This window comes from Pelophylax lessonae (assembly GCF_965119305.1).
Source record: "Pelophylax lessonae genome assembly, chromosome: 6".
NCBI lineage: Eukaryota > Metazoa > Chordata > Amphibia > Anura > Ranidae > Pelophylax > Pelophylax lessonae.
The window spans coordinates 50,512,965-50,531,606 of record NC_138773.1 but is presented as its reverse complement, the minus strand read 5'-3'; the positions used below and the strand labels follow the sequence as shown (position 1 = coordinate 50,531,606).

Here is an 18,642-nt window from a genome sequence, read left to right as displayed (position 1 = left end):
GTCCGTATGGTTCAATATTGGGTTGGCCCACCCTTTGCAGCTACAGTGAGGGAAAAAAGTATTTGAACCCCTGCTGATTTTGTACGTTTGCCCACTGGTAGTTTTATTTTAACAGTGAGAGACAGAATAACAACAAAAAAAATCCAGAAAAATGCATTTCCAAAATATTATAAATTGATTTGCATTTTAATAAGTGAAATAAGTATTTGACTCTTCGCTAAACATGACTTAGTACTTGGTGGAAAAACTCTTGTTGGCAATCACAAAGGTCGGGCGTTTGGCCACCAGGTTTGCACACATCCCAGGAGGGATTTTGTCCCTCTCCTCTTTGCAGATCCTCTGTAAGTCATTAAGGTTTTGAGGTTGACCTTTGATGGCTCGAACCTTCAGCTCTCTTCACATATGTTCTATGGGAACATACATAAGGCCACTCCAGGACCTTAATGTGCTTCTTTTTGAGCCACCCCTTTGTTTCCTTGGCTGTGTGTTTTGGGTCATTGTCATGCTGTAATACCCATCCATTACCCATTTTCAATGCCCTGGCTGAGGGAAGTAGGTTCTCACCCAAGATTTATTGTCCTGTCCCCTTAGCAGAAGAAAACCCCCAAAGCATAATGTTTCTACCTCCATGTTTGACCATGAGGATGGTGTTCTTGGTCATAGGCAGCATTCCTCCTCCAAAGACGGTGAGTTGTTCCCGAAGAACTTGATTTTGCTCTCATCTGAACACAACACTTTTACCCAGTTCTCCTCTGAATCATTGAGATGTTTATTAGCAAACTTAAGACAGGCCTGTACATGTTCTTTCTTGTGCAGGGGGACCTTGTTGGCGCTGCAGGATTTCAGTCCTTAACGACATAGTGTATTACCAATTGTTTTCTTGGTGACTATAGTCCCAGCTGCCTTGAGATCATTGACAAGATTCTCCCATGTAGTTCGGGGCTGATTCCTTGCCATTCTCATGATCATTGAAACTCCACCAGAGGAGATATTGCATGGAGCCCAAGACCGAGAAGATTGATAGTTATTTCTCTTCGTACATCACGGGACATAGAGCCATAAATCATAACATATGGGTTATATAGCCACCTACAGGTGAAGGACACTGGCAACCAATCAGATGCCCCCCTATATAACCCCTCCCACTCAGGAATTGCACAGTTTTTTCGCCAGTGTCTAAGGGCTCTTTCACACAGTTCGTTCGTCAGACGGACTCAGTTTATCCCCCGCTGAGCAGGAGGGTGACAGCTGTTCTCAGCGCTGTGTGCGGAGACACAGCTTTCAGGTCCCCATGCATCTCTATGGGGGAATCGGATGGGAACGGATCATCAGTCCATTCTCATCCGATCCAATCCGATCCGCTGGACGGATAGAAAATAGGGTTTCTATCCGTCCAACTTTGACGGATCAGATTGGATGTCAGCGGACATGTCTCCGCTGACATCCGATGCCCCATAGACACGCATGGGGTGACCGTTCATATCCGCCAAAAAAACGGACAGGCTGATCTGAACGGTCCGCCTGTGTGAAAGGGGCCTAAAGGTGATGGTCACTGTGGAGAGTCTCTCCACATTTCTCTTGAACAAAGAAAGAAGATATGCTGCATACCCCAATCAAAGATCACTGAATCTAAGGGGTTAGCTATCAGATCTATCTAAAACAGTCAATGGACTAAAAAGATGGTACCTGAGCCTCGAGAAGCAGATACGAGGTTTTGCCTGTAATGATGTCCTTTTTAGGCGCTGGACCATGGGATCCAGACCCTTGGAATACCAAATCCCAAAGGCGCTCCATGCAGGGTGCTCTACAGGTCCAAGGCCGTGACCCACTAAACCAAGGGGACCCTGTCTTTGAAGATCGCCAAGACAAAGCTCTTCGTGATGGGTGAAGATTGGGTTCCTGTTTTATACAGAATCCTGCAACAGGACTGGTGAGTCCAATTTAAAATATTTACACATACAGAAAACCTTGAGACCCGGTTCCCACTAGCGCGACTTGTCACGCGACTTGGTCGTCTGACAAGTCAGGGTGGGTCGCCTGCCATAGATTAGCACAGGACCCATTCTAATAGGAGTGACACAAGTCGCTCCGACTTAGAAAAAGGGTCCTGTACTACTTTGGGGCGACCTGGAGGAGACCTGCATAGACTTCAATGATATGAAGTCCGTGCATGTCGCGCTGAGGTTGCGGTGCACAGGTCGCCCCAGCAAGTAGCGTCGCCCCTATGTGAACGGGGTCTGAAGGTAAAAATTGCTGGCATAATTGCAGATTGTAAATATTTTATGTTTTTTCCTTTTAAAAAGATAACAGAGACCGAGTCCCATGTCAGTCTCTGCACGAGATTATGGATGTTAAGTCTAGGCAAAATACATCTTGTTAAGCATTATTTCTGTGCTTGTTTTTCTGACACACTGTTTTCACCCTGTGCTGATTACTTGAGAGGTTTAAGCTGTGAAAACCCAATGCGTGCATGAGACTGTGGATATTAAGCTATGCAAAATACATCTTGTTGAAAGCTCTGGCATTTCCTCAGGGATTAAATGTTCTATTTATATCAATTGTGATTATATGAGCTTGTGCAGTTTTGGGATGTTGCAAAGTTTGTTTAAACATTATTTCTTTGCTTATTGTTATCACACTGTTTTCTTGCCCCGGGCTGATCACCTAAAAGGTATCAGCTGTGACAAACAAAATTTAGCCTAAAGCCCCGTACACACGTACCGATCGTCGGCCGAACGATCGGCCGTCTTTTGTCCAGGGCTGTCGTGTCTGTTGAAAACTGCAAAAGACTGCACACAAATTTTGTCGGCCAACAACAGCCGACTGCAGAAGTGATGTCATGTGATGGTTAACTTTCCTTGTCTTTTTTCTTTTCTGAGCATGACCAGTCTTGCAAATCTGCTGTCTGTCGGCCGAATTCTGTACTGACTGGCGAACAATCGGCCGTTCTGGTGTTGGCCAACAAAACTTTTAATGCTTGCACGACAGATTCTTTTCGGCCGAAAATGCGCTGTCGGCTGTCGGAAGCATCATACTAACAAGCCTACAATCGGCCGATCGGTCGTCGGCCGAATCTTTACGGCCGACAATCGGTACGTGTGTACGGGCCTTAAGCTGCTCTCACCCCATGTGGTTGCTGTTTTCGCCTTGGTGCATAAGCGCCCGCATGTTTGTCTCCTCCCTTGATAGCGTGTCTGTGGCGAAGGCCTATTCACACACGCGCGCAAAAATATTCGCCTTTAAGTATAGGCGTATGCCGCATTAAGGGCTTGTTTGAACGCAATTGGTGCATGTGGATGCCATATAGCACACCACGCATGTGCAGTTCAGCTTACATGGGCGATTTAGAAGGAACTGTTTCCAACACGCTAGCCTTTGCTGAGGCTGAAGGGGACACAGAGAAGCAGCAGCTGGGTTGCGTGAGTCACTGTGGGTGTATGATTACTGGCACGAACAGGTCCGGTATCTTGGGATAATCAGTGCTGATAAGCTGTACAAGCTTGGCACAAGCCTTGGGTACACTGAAGTTAGTAACTCAAGTTGTCTTGCTATAAACCAGTGCTTGCCCCAAAGAGGGCTGGGGGGGGGGGGGCACAGTTGGAAGAAGCACTGTGATGCCACCGTCAGGCCTTGCTTCCTCTGTGTCTACTCCCCCTGAACAGCCAGAGGTGACTAGCCAATCTGTGTCATTACGGTTGTCAGGCATAGTAGCTACCCCAGGTGCTTCCCTCGCCACCTACGTCACTAAGGACAATTTGGCATCGGCATTAGCCAGCCTTGAGGGTAAGATTGCTGACATGACTGCAGCATCACACAGAGGGAAGAAACATGATAGATCCCCCTTATCTGAGCCATCCCCTGAATTCAGTTCAGAATTGAGCAGAGGATCTGGAAGCAGTAGTTGATAATGACCCTATAGAAGGTCAAGCTGAGGTTTCCATTTCTGGGGAGTCAGGGTCAGAGGAATCTCTGTCAGCCTCTCAAACCCAGAGATTGTTGGTTCAGTCTCTTACTGAAATGGTCCAGTCTGGACACAAATTTCTTCCCTTAGAGACGGCTGAAGTTTCCTTTTCCTCTCTAGGCTCATTGCGCCTTCCTCATAGTCCTCGGACGTTTCCCATACATCCGCTCGTGGAGCAAGAAATGTATATGATTGGGACAATCCTGATAGGATTTTGTTCCTCCTAAAAGGTTTTTACTATTGTATCCTATGGAGGAAGAAGTTTACTAAGAAATGGTATATACCCCCTGTGAATGCTGCCATTTCTTCGGTTAACACGAGGTTAACCTGCCCTGTGGATAAAGATCACGTTTTTAAAAACCCAGCAGATAAGAAATTGGAATCTTTATTTAAAGCCTCCTTTGAGGTTGCAGGATCTGTGATACAACCAGCAGTAGCGGCCATAGGAGTTTGTCAGTCTTTAAAAGACCGAAGCGGGTGTCAAAGACAGTTCTTTCTTAGTCTATTAGAGTCTGTGGAAGGTCTGTCATATCTACCTCACACTTTATGTTTCACAGTGAGTGCTCTTACGGACTCCATAAGGCAAATGTCACAAGTTGCTCTGATGACAGTGCATATCCTTTGGTTAAAGAGCTGGTCTGTGGGATTACCATGTAAAAGTTACTTGCTGGCTTCCCTTTTTCAGGCTAGAATGCCTTTTCGGTGATGATCTGGATAAGTATATCCAAAAGATCACGGTGGGGGGGGGTTGGGAGAGTACGTTGCTGCCTGTAAAAAGGAAGAGCAAGCGTCCTTCTCTTAAGATCCCCAGCACTTATACTACCAGTGCTTCTAATTCCAGACGGGGGCGACGGAGGCGACAGGGGCGACGGCCTCAACCATCTTGGTCAAGAACCAAGCCTTCAGGGCAGGGTCAGAAAAAGCCCTGGGCCCAGAGATCAGCCAAGTCTTTCTCTAAGCCTACTCTGTGAAGGGGCGCCCCCACTCACTTGGGTGGAGGAAAGGCTGCTGCAGTTCTCAAAGGTTTGGGTGAAATCGATCCAAGACAATTGGGTTATCTCCACCATTTTGCAGGGGTACAAACTGGAATTTCAGGAGTTCCCGTATCCACGGTTTTAAGCATACCAACAGATCCCCAAACTGAGCGGGGATGTGAAACCTATTCTGGATCTCAAAACTCTAAACCAGTTTCTGAACGTTCGTACTTTCCGTATGGAGTCAATTCATTCAGTCATAGCCTCCCTGCAGGGAGAGGTATTTCTAGCATCCATAGACATCAAGGATGCATATCTTTACGTGCCTATATTACATTACAGGCTCATCAAAGGTTTCTATGCTTTGCAATAGAAAACTGTCATTTTCAGTTTGTGGCCCTGCAGTTAGCCATAGCTCAAAGAGTGTTCACAAAGATCCTAGCTCCAGTATTGCCTATTCTAAGGTCCTGAGGGATATCTGTAATAGGATATCTGGACGATCTATTACTAATAGAAAGATCGGCTTTGGCTCTAAGCCGAAATGTCCAGACAGTACAGTTTCTAGAACGTCTGGGTTGGATACTGAGCTTGGCAAAGTCAGCATTAAAGCCGGTCCAGTGTCTGGAATATCTGGGTCTTCTTGTGGACACAGTACAGGCAAAGATATTCTTGTCAACAAGAAAGGTCACAGACCTGAAGGATCTGGTTCGGTCCGTAGTAAGGCTGAGATATCCTTCTATACGTCTTTGCATGATGTTACTAATGAAGCAGGTGTCCACATTCGAGGCAATTCCCTATGCTCAATTCCATGCCAGACCCTTACAGAACAACATTCTGTCGACATGGACCGGAAGGGTTCAGTCTCTGGACAGGTCCGTGTCTCTGGTACCAAGAGTACATCAGAGACTAAATTGGTGGTTGTTGACCAGTTATCTGGAGAAGGGGAAATCCTTCCTTCCAGTGACTTGGAAAGTGGTGACTACAGATGCCAGTCTCTCCGGCTGGGGAGCAGATCTGGAGGAAGCCACTGTCCAGGGGAAATGGCCTTGGGTAGAGAGACGTCTCCCCATTAACATTCTGGAAATCCGAGCAGTCAGTCGGGCTTTGAAATACTGGACGCCCAGACTTCAGGGGCCACCTTGTCAGGGTGCAATCCGACAATGCCACAGCTGTGGCTTATATCAACCATCAAGGAGACACAAAGAGTCAGTCAGCCCAGAAAGAGGTGGATATCATCCTATCCTGGGCAGAGAAGTTTGTGCCATGCCTGACAGCAGTTTTTATTCCAACCATAGGGAACTGGCAGGTAGATTTTTTGAGCCGTCAACAGATGTTTCCAGGGGAATGGTCCTTACATCCCAATATTTTTCAATCAATCTGCCTACGCTGGGGGGGGGGGGGGGGGGAGTCCCAGACGTAAATCTGTTGGCATACAGGTTCAACAACAAGTTGAAGAGATCCACTCGCAGTTGGAGTGGATGCTTTGGTGACTCCTTGATTTATGCCTTTCCTCCGGTGCAGCTGATACTGCATCTGTTGCGTAGGATCCAGCTGGAGGAGAAACCAGTAATTCTGGTAGCTCCAGCATAGCCAAGGAGGGTTTGGTATGCACAAATCCAAAGGTCTTGGGCTCTTCCACTGCATCCGGGCCTACTCTCTCAAGGTCCGATATTCCACCCTGCTGTACAGTCTAGCTTTCCTTCAAGCAGGGGTAGATATGAAATTAGCCTTGAGCACTATTAAAGGGAGCGAATTTCAGCCTTATCGGTTTTCTTCCAAGAACCGATAGTTTCCCATTCGTTGGTTCAGACCTTCGTCCGGGGAATGTTAAGTTTGCTTCCGCCTCGGAAGCCATTGTGTCCTGGGGACTTAATTTTGGTGCTGGCAGTTTTACAAAGACAGCCTTTTGAACCTCTGAGGCAGGTTCCCCTGGTTCTTATGACCAGAAAACTGGTCTTTTTGATTGCGATAACTTCAGTTAGAAGGGTATTGGACCTCGCAGCTCTTTCTTGTAAAGAGCCATTCTTGATTTTTCATCAAGATATGGTGATTCTACGTCCACACCCAGGTTTATTTTTTTTTCTTTGCCCAAGGTGGTGTCCGCCTTTGATTTGAATCAGGACATTATACTACCTTCCCGTTTTCTAAATCCTCACTCAGAGGAGGAAAAGTTATTGGATTCTCTTGATGGTAATGGGTGCACTTAAGTTTTACTTAGAGAAATAAGCTTGGATTCATAAAACAGAGAGCTTGTTTGTGCTGCCAGAAGGGCCCAGGAAGGGGTTGGCAGCATCTAAGTCTACGATTTCTCAATGGATTTGCCAGGTTATTACCCAGGCGTATGGTTTAGAAGGGAAGGCTCCACCTTTTCCTGTAAGGGCACATTCTACCAGAGGAGTAGGTGCCTCTTGGGCACATCGCCATCAAGCCTCTATGGCTCAGATTTGCAAAGCTGCGACCTGGTCATCGGTGCATACGTTCACTCGTTTCTCTCGAATGCATGTTGGGACCCAGGAGGAATTTGCATTTGACCGCAGTGTTCTGCAGGCAGCGATGTAATCCTTTTTTTTTTTTGGTCGGATGGCGCTATTTTTTGGTGTCCCCCTCCCCTCAGATGCATTGCTTTGGGACATCCCATATGTTATGATTTATGGCTCGTGTTGAAGAGAATAATGGATTTTTTAATATAGACTTACCTGTAAAATCCATTTCTTGAAGTACATCACGGGACACAGAGGTCCCTCCCCTCTTCTATGGGGCCTTTATTGCTTGCTACAAAACGTCCTGCGTGGGAGGGGTTATATAGGGGGGCATCCTTTCTGATTGGTTACCAGTGTCCTACACCTGTAGGTGGCTACATAACCCACATGTTATGATTTATGGCTCTGTGTCCTGTGATGTATTTCAAGAAATGGATTTTACAGGTAAGTCTGTATTAAGAAATCCATTATTTGTCTCTTCCATTTGCGAATAACCGCACCAACTGTTGGCACCCTCTCACCAAGCTGCTTGGCGATTGTCTTGTAGCCCATTCCAGCCTTGTGTAGGTCTACAATCTTGTCCCTGACATACTTGGACAGCTCATTGGTCTTGGCCATGGTGGAGAGATTGGAATCGGATTGATTGATTGCTTCTGTGGACAGGTGTCTTTTATACAGGAAATAGGCTGAGATTAGGAGCACTCCCTTTAAGAGAGTGCTTCTAATCTCAACTTGTTACCTGTATAGAAGACACCTGGGAGACAGAAATCTTGCTGATTGATAGGGGATTAAATATTTTTTTCATTCATTAAAATGCAAATCAATTTATAACTTATTTGAAATGCATTGATCTTGATATTGTTGGTAATGGTAAACCTACCATTAAAATTATAGACTGATCATTTCTTTGTCAGTGGGCAAACTTACAAAATCAGCTTCAACTCTTTTGGGAAGGCTGTCCACAAGGTTTAGGAGTGTGTCTATGGGAATGTTTGACCATTCTTCCAGAAGCGCATTTGTGGGGTTAGGCACTGATGTTGGACGAGAAGGCCTGGCTCGCAGTCTCCGCTCGAATTCATCCCAAAGGTGTTCTATTGGGGTGAGGTCATCCTCAAAGTTGAGAGCATGAAATTGTACAAAATATCTTGGTATGCTGACGCCTGGAGAGTTCCCTTCATTGGACCAGTGCACAAATCAAAGTCCATATAGACTTGGATGAGCAATGTTGGGGAGGAGGAACTTGACTGGCCTGCACACAGCCCTGACATCAATCTGATAGAACACCTTTGGAATGAATTAGTGCGGTTACTGCGAGCCAGACCTTCTTGTCCAACATCAATGCCTAACCTCACAAATGCTTTTCTGAAAGAAGAGTTAAACATTCCCATAAACACAAAAAAAATGGATAGGTCAGGCAAGGACTTTGAAGGCACCGAAGTAGTTAAAATATATAAACATTTTATTAATGAAATGATTAAAAACCATCACAAGATATGGTATATGGGCCCTAAAACAGAGGCATCAAAATGTTAATACAAAACATACAGAGTAAACAATAATGTGGTTATTATGTAGATTATTTATATATACATCACATCTAAAGGATCTCATGAGGGGTGACAGGAGATGAAGCTGCCTTCCGTCAAGATCGATTGATGTTGTTTTCAGGTGGTAAAGAATCATACGTTATTAATGCTCGACATGTTTCGCTAAAATAGCTTCATTGGGAGCTTATAATAGAATACTCTGTATGATATTGTAATTCTGTAGAGCAGGTTAAATGCCAACAAAATAGGGATAACGAAGAAGGTGTGGTATGTATGTGCGGCGGCAGTAACAGGTGTGGAGGCGTTATCCTTGTAGAGGATTACATTTTAGATTGCTTAAGTGCATATCCAATACCATCTTGAGACAGCATTTATGTCTCCAACAACCCGGCCGAGGAGGGGTAAAAGCCGCAGTGTGAATAGACTACAGCATACAAAAATCAGGTAGAAGTACCGAAGGCCTAATGAAAGCTCCTGCGCAACATCATACACCTTCTCCGGATGGGGAACCACCACCATTTTTCCTTTACTTCTATCTGACTGCGCAATTTAGCTTTAATTCCCATAGACACACCCCTAAACCTTGTGGACAGCCTTCCCAGAAGAGTTGAAGCTGTTATAGCTGTGAAGGGTGGGCCAACTCAATATTGAACCCTACGGACTAAGACTGGGATGCCATTAAAGTTCATGTGCGTGTAAAGGCAGGCGTCCCAATACTTTTGACGATATAGTGTAAATGGAGCAACATTTAGAGGAGGCTGATGGTAACATTTGCATAGTGCCTGCTATTACTGACTATTTTGCAACCCCCCACCACCCTTCCCCATTTGGGTCCCGTAGCACTTCTCAGAAATGTAAAGATGCTCAGGCAAGAAGAGTTAATTATAAATACTTATCGATTTTTCCGTTCGCGTTTCTTGAATTTGAAGCCTCCTCCTCCTCCTCCTCTTCCTCCTCCTCCTCCCATATCCTCATCTAGATTCATCTGTGAAAATAGAAAACAGATGTCACATATTACCAGTCCCACCGTCTCAGTGGTTATTAAATAAAGTCACCTCTTAGACACACACACACACACAAACGTTAATGGCATTCCAGTCTTAGCCTATAGGATTCAATATTAAGTTGGCTCATCCTTTGCAGTTATAACAGCTTCAACTCTTCTGGGAGGGTTATCCACAAGGTTTAGGAGTGTGTCTATGGGAATGTTTGACCTTCCGTCCAGAAGCGCATTTATGAGGTCAGGCACTGAGGTTGGAGAGAAGGCCTGGCTCTCAGTGTCTGCTCGAATTCATCCCAAAAGTGTTTTATTGGGTTGAGGTTAGGACTCCGTGCAGGCCAGTCATGTTCCTCCACCCCAAACTCATTTATCAATGCATGGTGTGCAGTCATGTTGGAACAGAAAGGGGTCATCCCCAAACTGTTCCCACAAAGTCAGGAGCTTGACATTGTCCAAAATGTCTTGGTATGCTGACGCCTTAAGAGTTCCCTTCACTGGAACTAAGGGGCCAAGCCCAACCCCTGAAAACATCCCCATACCATAATCCCCTCTCCACCAAATGATTTGGATCAGTGCACAAAGCAAGGTCCATAAAGACATGGATGAGTGAGTTTGGGGGGAGGAAATTGACTGGCCTGCACAGAGTCCTGACCTCAACCCAATAGAATACCTTTGGGATGGATTAGTGTGGAGACTGAGAGCCAGGCCTTCTTGTCCAAATCAGTGCCTGACCTCATAAATGCGCTTCTGGAAAAATGGTCAAACACTCCAATAGACACACTCCTAAACCTTGTAGACAGCCTTCCAAGAAGAGTTGAAGCTGTTATAGCTGCAAAGGGTGGGCAAAACTAAGACTGGGATGCCACTAAAATGCATGTGCATGTAAAGGCAGGTGTCCCAATACTTTTGACAATATAGTGTATTTGTGAATTTTTTTGGAGCACTGGTAAAATTTAATGGCAGGAGAAACTGTATAGGAAAAGCCTATAGGTGGTTCAAAATTGTGTTAAGGTAATAGAGCAACCTCTCCTTTATTAAACAAAAAATTAGAAATCTATACACAGTTGATAGGCAATAGACAATAGTTAAAAGACTGACAACATTGTCAAACATAAAACGCATGCCCGGGTATATAGGACCACATCTAGGTCAACACACTGTAATACCAACATAAATCAAAGGTCACAATTATAACAGGTCAATGGTAAAGGGCAGAGTATATGGGGTCTGAAGGAGTCCCAGGTAACTGTCGTGGTGTCAGCGCTTAGCGGCCGTACAGCTCACAGTTGGACGTCTGGGCTTCTTATTTCCCCAAGTGGACCAAATGAGCTGAACAAGAATTGGTAGGTCACCACATGAACTAAGGTTCCTACAGATGTCAGATGGCATGCTTGGAATGCGTGAGCCGCAGCTGCAATGGACCGGATCTGTAGGTTCTTTCTTTTGCAATTCACTAGTGCAAGTATCTGCAATTCTGTTTAGTGTGAGTGATGGTTTCCGTTTAACCTATGACAGTCTGTGTTGTGCATATAGATACATGCAATTCCTGGTTGAATGAGGCAAGTATATGCAGTGTCAGGTGTGGTGAGTGATCTGATCAAGTTCACACTGGCAATGGATGTAACTGTCAGTTCACGTTAATCTGACGTGTGGACAGGTAGCGCTGTTCCCCGTTGAGGGATAACTCACGGTTCTTTGATCAGCCGCAGAGGGACACAGGTGCACAGTCCGCACTCTTCACTCTGTACGAAATCATCCTTCCTGTGTTGCTGTTTCCCAGCACCAATAGATGTGGAAGTAGGAACCTTGGTTTAAGGTAGTAGTCTCTGGAGTGGGAGCATCGAGTCAGGGTGGTAGTGTTGGCAATGGGAGCCTCGAGTCAATGTGGTAGCCTCGATATCCAGATCACAGAGTGGTAGTGCTGAGTAGAAATGTATAGAACTGTTCGCCGGCGAACAGTTCCCGGCGAACTTAGCATGTCCGCGTTCGCCGCTCCCGGCGAACATATGCGATGTTCGGTCCGCCCCCCATAAGACATCATTGAGGCAAACTTTGACCCTGAACTTTACAGTCAGCAGACACATTTCCAGCCAATCAGCATACCTCCCTCCCACACCCTCCCACCTCCTATAAATAAGCAAGGGCAGCATCCATCTTAGATCATTCTGAAGCAGTGTGTGTAGTGAGAGTAGGGAGAGCTGCTGCTGCTGCTGCTGCTGCTGTTAAGCTAGGGACAGTTAGTCAGTGTTCCTGGTCTTGCAGTGTTCTTGGTCCACTACTGCTGTAATATCAGCACCCCAAAAAGCCCTTCTAAGGGCTGGTATTTGTGTTTTTTTTTTTTTTTTTATATATATATATATATATATATATACCTAGCGTCCCCAAAAGCCCTTTTAAGGGCTGGTAATTGAGTTGTTTCTTCATATATATATATATCTATATCTATCTAGTGTCCCCAAAAGCCCTTTTAAGGGCTGGTAATTGAGGATTTTTTTATTTATATATATACATATATATATATATATATATAGTGTCCCCAAAAGCCCTTTTAAGGGCTGGTAAGGTAATAGATTTTTTTCTTTATATATATATATATATATATCTATTGTACACTGCAGTTGCCTGCCCGCTGTGTGTGAGAGGCCACAGACCTACCACAGACTGTACTGTGTGCACACCACACTCATTTCGGGTGGCACAGGCACAGTACCTGACATTTTAAAAAATATTTTTTTTTCCTCTGTCATAATTGCAGTGAGTGCTGTGTCAGGTCCACAGAGTGCACTGTACCCACTGCAGTGCACTGCCCACCACTGATATATATACGTTGGCACAGCATCTTGTTGCAATAAATTGAAAAAAAAAATATTTTTTATTATTGCAGTTGCCTGGGCTGCCAGTGACTGTCAGGTCCACAGAGTGTACTGTGCCCACTGCAGTGCCACTGTGTGCCCACCCACCACTGATATATAAGGTGGCACAGCAGCTTGCAAAGTAAAAAAAAAATATATATTTTTTTAAATTGCAGTTGCCTGGGTGCCAGTGACTGCTGTCAGGTCCACAGAGAGTGTACTGTGCCACTGCCCACCCACCACTGATATATAAGGTGGCACAGCAGCTTGCAAAGTAAAATATATATATATATTTTTTTAAATTGCAGTTGCCTGGGTGCCAGTGACTGCTGTCAGGTCCACAGAGAGTGTACTGTGCCACTGCACACCCACCACTGATATATAAGGTGGCACAGCAGCTTGCAAAGTAAAAAAATATATATATTTTTTTTAAATTGCAGTTGTCTGGGTGCCAGTGACTGCTGTCAGGTCCACAGAGAGTGTACTGTGCCACTGCCCACCCACCACTGATATATAAGGTGGCACAGCAGCTTGCAAAGTAAAAAAAATATATATATTTTTTAAATTGCAGTTGTCTGGGTGCCAGTGACTGCTGTCAGGTCCACAGAGAGTGTACTGTGCCACTGCCCACCCACCACTGATATATAAGGTGGCACAGCAGCTTGCAAAGTAAAAAAATATATATATATATTTTAAATTGCAGTTGCCTGGGTGCCAGTGACTGCTGTCAGGTCCACAGAGAGTGTACTGTGCCACTGCCCACCCACCACTGATATATAAGGTGGCACAGCAGCTTGCACTCATAGTACAACAGTAACAACACATTAAAAAAAAAATGACAGGCAGAGGCAGGCCACCCCGCAAGGGCCGTCGTGGTCGTGGTGCTGTGATTTCCTTAGGCCCTAGAATAATGCCCAGTGTTCAGAGGCCACCACAGACCCTGAACTCAAAAAATTCTGAGGCCATAGTTGACACAGGACACCCAATCATCTACAGCTTCCGCTCGGAACCTTAATGCACCATCCTCCTCCAGCTCAGCTTCGGGCACCTCTCAATTTACCACTCGCCAGCCCGCCGGCACCACCACCAACACTAGCACCACAGCCGCTTCACTTGATCCGTCAGAGGAGTTATTTTCACATCAGTTTGAAGAAATAAGTGATGCGCAACTATTAGTGCCAGAGGATGTAGATAACGGGGATATGTCTCAGTCAGGCAGCATTATACACATGGACGTACATTGTGATGATGATGATGTTGTACCTGCTGCTGCTGCCTTTGCTGAGTTGTCAAGTGAAGCGGCTGATGATGACGATGTGTCTGTGGATGTCACCTGGGTGCCTGCTCGAAGAGCAGAAGAAGAGGGGGAAAGTTCAGATGGGGAGACAGAGAGGAGGAGGAGACGAGTTGGAAGCAGGGGGAGGAGGTCATCGCAAGGAGCTAGTGGCGCAGTCAGACAGCATGTAGATTCGGCACCCGGGGTCAGCCAGACAGCACGCCAATCAACGCAAGCTGTTGCCACCACCAGAATGCCGTCCTTGCAAAGCTCAGCAGTGTGGCATTTTTTTTGTGTGTCTGCCTCTGATATCAGCGATGCCATTTGTAACCTGTGCCAAAAGAAACTGAGTCGTGGGAAGTCCAACACCCACCTAGGTACAACTGCTTTGCGAAGGCACATGATCTCACATCACAAACGCCTATGGGATCAACACATGAGTAAAAGCAGCACACAAACTGAAAGCCACCATCCTCCTCCTGGTCCAGCATCTTCAGCCACGTCAACCACTGCTGTCCTCCATGCCCCCTATCAACAACCCGCCCCTCCGCCTCTCACCTCCAGCAGTTCCTGCTCGTCACCTGCCCACAGTCAGGTGTCTGTGAAGGAAATGTTTGAGCGCAAAAAGCCAATCTCGCAGAGTCACCCCCTTGCCCGGCGTCTGACAGCTGGCTTGTCGGAACTCTTAGCCCGCCAGCTTTTACCATACAAGCTGGTGGAGTCTGAGGCCTTCAAAAAATTTGTCGCTATTGGGACACCGCAGTGGAAGGTACCCGGCCGAAATTATTTTTCACAAAAGGCAATCCCCAACCTGTACTCTATTGTGGAAAAGGAAATCATGTCACGTCTGGCACACAGTGTTGGGGCAAGGGTCCATCTGACCACTGATAGCTGGTCTGCAAAGCACAGTCAGGGCAGGTATATAACGTACACTGCGCATTGGGTAAACCTGCTGGCGGCTGCCAAGCATGGAATGCGTGGCTCTGCTGCAGAGGAGTTGGTGACACCGCCACGACTTGCAGGCAGGCCTGCTGCCACCTCCTCTACTCCTCCTACTCCATCCTCTTTGCTAACCTCCTCGGCTGAGTCCTCTTCTGCTGTTGCGTCTTGCTCCACACCAACTGCACCCCCCCAGCTCCCCAGGGGCTATTCCACATGCCGGATACGACAGTGTCACGCTGTCTTGGGGTTGACTTGCCTGAAAGCAGAGAGTCACACCGGACCAGCACTACTGTCCGCCCTGAATGCACAGGTGGATCAGTGGCTGACCCCGCACCAACTGGAGATCGGCAAAGTGGTGTGTGACAACGGGAGCAATTTGTTGACGGCATTGAATTTGGGCAAGTTGACACATGTGCCGTGCATGGCACATGTGTTGAATCTGATTGTGCAACGTTTTGTGCAGAAGTACCCAGGCTTACAGGACGTCCTCAAGCAGGCCAGGAAGGTGTGTGGCCATTTCCGGCGTTCCTACACGGCCATGGCGCACTTTGCAGATATTCAGCGGCGAAACAACATGCCAGTGAGGCGCTTGATTTGCGACAGCCCGACACGTTGGAATTCAACACTGCTAATGTTCGACCACCTGCTCCAACAAGAAAAAGCGGTCAACGAGTATTTGTATGACCGGGGTGCTAGGACAGCCTCTGCGGAGCTGGGTATTTTTTTGCCACGCTACTGGACGCTCATGCGCAATGCCTGTAGGCTCATGCGTCCTTTTGAGGAGGTGACAAACCTAGTGAGTCGCACTGAAGGCACCATCAGCGACATCATCCCATATGTTTTTTTCCTGGAGCGTGCCCTGCGAAGAGTGCTGGATCAGGCCGTAGATGAGCGTGAAGAGGAAGAGGAAGAGTTGTGGTCACCATCACCACCACCAGAAACAGCCTTACCATCGATTGCTGGACCTGCGGCAACACTGGAAGAGGAGTGTGAGGAAGAGGAGTCAGAGGAGGAATGTGGCTTTGAGGAGGAGGAACACCAACCACAGCAGGCATCCCAGGGTGCTCGTTGTCACCTATCTGGTACCCGTGGTGTTGTACGTGGCTGGGGGGAAGAACACACCTTCAATGACATCAGTGAGGACGAGGAATTGGACATGAGTAGCTCGGCATCCAACCTTGTGCAAATGGGGTCTTTCATGCTGTCATGCCTGTTGAGAGACCCTCGTATAAAAAGGCTGAAGGAGAACGACCTGTACTGGGTGGCCACGCTACTAGACCCCCGGTATAAGCAGAAAGTCTGTGATATGTTACCCAATTACCGGCAGTCGCAAAGGATGCAGCAGCTACAAAATAAGTTAAAAACTATGCTCTACACAGCGTATAAGGGTGATGTCACAGCACAACGGGAATCCAACAGGGGAAGAGGTGAAAGTAATCCTCCTCCTACCACCACAACCACGCCGGCAAGGACAGGACGCTTTACAGACGTCTTGTTGATGGAGGACATGCAGAGCTTTTTTTGTCCGATGCATCGCCACAGCCCTTCGGGGTCCACCCTCAGAGAACGACTCGACCGACAGGTAGCAGACTACCTTGCCTTAACTGCAGATATCGACACTCTGAGGAGCGATGAACCCCTTGACTACTGGGTGTGCAGGCTTGACCTGTGGCCTGAGCTATCCCAGTTTGCCATTGAACTTCTGGCCTGCCCCGCTTCAAGTGTGCTGTCAGAAAGGACCTTCAGCGCAGCAGGAGGTATTGTCACTGAGAAGAGAAGTCGCCTAGGTCAAAAAAGTCTTGATTACCTCACGTTTATTAAGATGAATGAGGCATGGATCCCGAAGGGACTGACAGTGGGGGATGCATTTGACTAAAAAAGGCCTGGTGATGACTGAGATGCCTTGGCCTAAAAATGGTCCACACGCTGCTGTATATAATCATTCTCTGCATGCCGGATGACTTACGTGACGTCTCCGCCACCAACTACGGTTCAAGCCGCAATGTTTTAGTGCACTTTCTGCCTTAAAACCTCAATTTTTCAGGCCGCTGCTACAGCAGCGGCTGCAACAATACCTACTTTTTCATGCATGTGTACATGCCTAATTTTTCTGGCCTCTGGTGCTACACTGTGGCTGCAAAAAAACAAAAAACAAAAAAAAAGGCACATACATGTGTCAATTCCCCTTCGTGATCGTTACCTTGTCGTGGTGAAGGGGCTTGCGTATCACAATGAAGCGATCACCTCTAGGATTGTGTTGGCACACCCCAGATGATAAGGTCGTTGCTTCATTGTGTACAGACCAAAAGCGATCCGCAGGATAATTTTTCCTAAAAAAAAACATTCATTTTCTTTCATTCTTTCTGCGGAGCTGGGTATTTTTTGGCCGCGTTACTGAATGCTCATGAACAATGGCTGTAGGCTCATGCGTCCTTTTGCGGAGATGACAACCCTGGTGGTCAGTCGAACCCAAGGCAACATCATCGACCTCATCCCATATGCGTTTTTTCTGGAGCGTGCCCTGCGAAGAGTACTGGATCAGGCTGTAGATGAGCATGAAGAGGAAGAGTTGTGGTCCTCATCACCACCAGAAGCAGCCTTGTCGTTGTCAATTGCTGGACCTGTGGCAACGCAGAGAGAGGAGTCTGAAGAAAAGAAGTCAGAGGAGGAAGGTGGCTTTGAGGAGGTGGAATAACAGCCACAGCAGGCGTCCCAGGGGGCTTGTTCTCACCTTTCGGGGACCCTTGGTGTTGTATGTGGCTGGGTGGAGGAAGAGACCTTCAATGATGTCAGTGAGGACAAGGAACGGGACATGGCTAGCTTGGTATCCAACCTTGTGCAAATTGGGAGTTTGCGGTTGTGCAAATGGACTGACTGACTGTTAAACGGGGAGTTTGGTCTGTCAGAGTTTGGTCTGTCACTGTGAAGCGGGCGACGGGCGTAACCCTTACACTACTTGACCGATAAAACATCATACCTGATCGTATTCACACACTGGATGTTTTAGTGCTGGTTTACACTGCCGCTACCACTAAAGTAGCGTCGCTTCCAGTGCGACTTTGGCGCGACTTAGCGCGACTTAGCGCGACTTTGGCGCGACCTAATCGCGAGGTGACTTTTTATTTGGCCAATCACAATATCATGTTTTGTGACCGTCACCTAATTTCCTTTTCCTGTTTTTTGTTTTACATATTTCCCCATGTGTGCAGTGTTGTCTGTGTCATAGCTCAACTGATAGGCATGTTTGCCTTGGCATATCATATTTCAGCTTGCCAGAAAGAAAAAAAGACAGCTGGAAAGACACTGCATTAGTTTTCTACTAAAAATCATAAGAAAAATGCTGTTTTTTTTGGGTTGTGGACATACTACAGAGCTGAAACTTGACAGGTACACTTTTTAGACCCCCCAGACACTAAATACAAAAAATGACATGCCTACCTAAAAAAATGCCCGATAAATGCCTGCAAGAGAAAAAGACAGCCGCAGAGAAGCCGTATTCCTGAAAATATAAGAAAAATGCTGTTTTTTAGGGGTTCTGGACATGCTACAGAGCTGAAACTTGACAGGTACACTTTTTAAACCCCCCAGACACTAAATACAAAAAATGACA

The 18,642-nt window shown here is 46.6% G+C and overlaps 1 protein-coding gene across 1 annotated transcript in view; it reads right to left on the bottom strand.

The window, feature by feature from the left end:
- The window catches only part of LOC309558582 (uncharacterized protein), a gene marked incomplete at its 5' end in the record, with an annotated part of 33,060 nt that extends 25,027 nt beyond the window's left edge, over nt 1-8,033 (bottom strand). The window contains one exon of the mRNA XM_082261659.1: nt 8,008-8,033. Coding sequence (XP_082117785.1) covers nt 8,008-8,033 — 26 coding nt within the window. The remainder of the gene's footprint in view (nt 1-8,007) is intronic.
- Between the last annotated feature and the right edge of the window lie 10,609 nt (nt 8,034-18,642).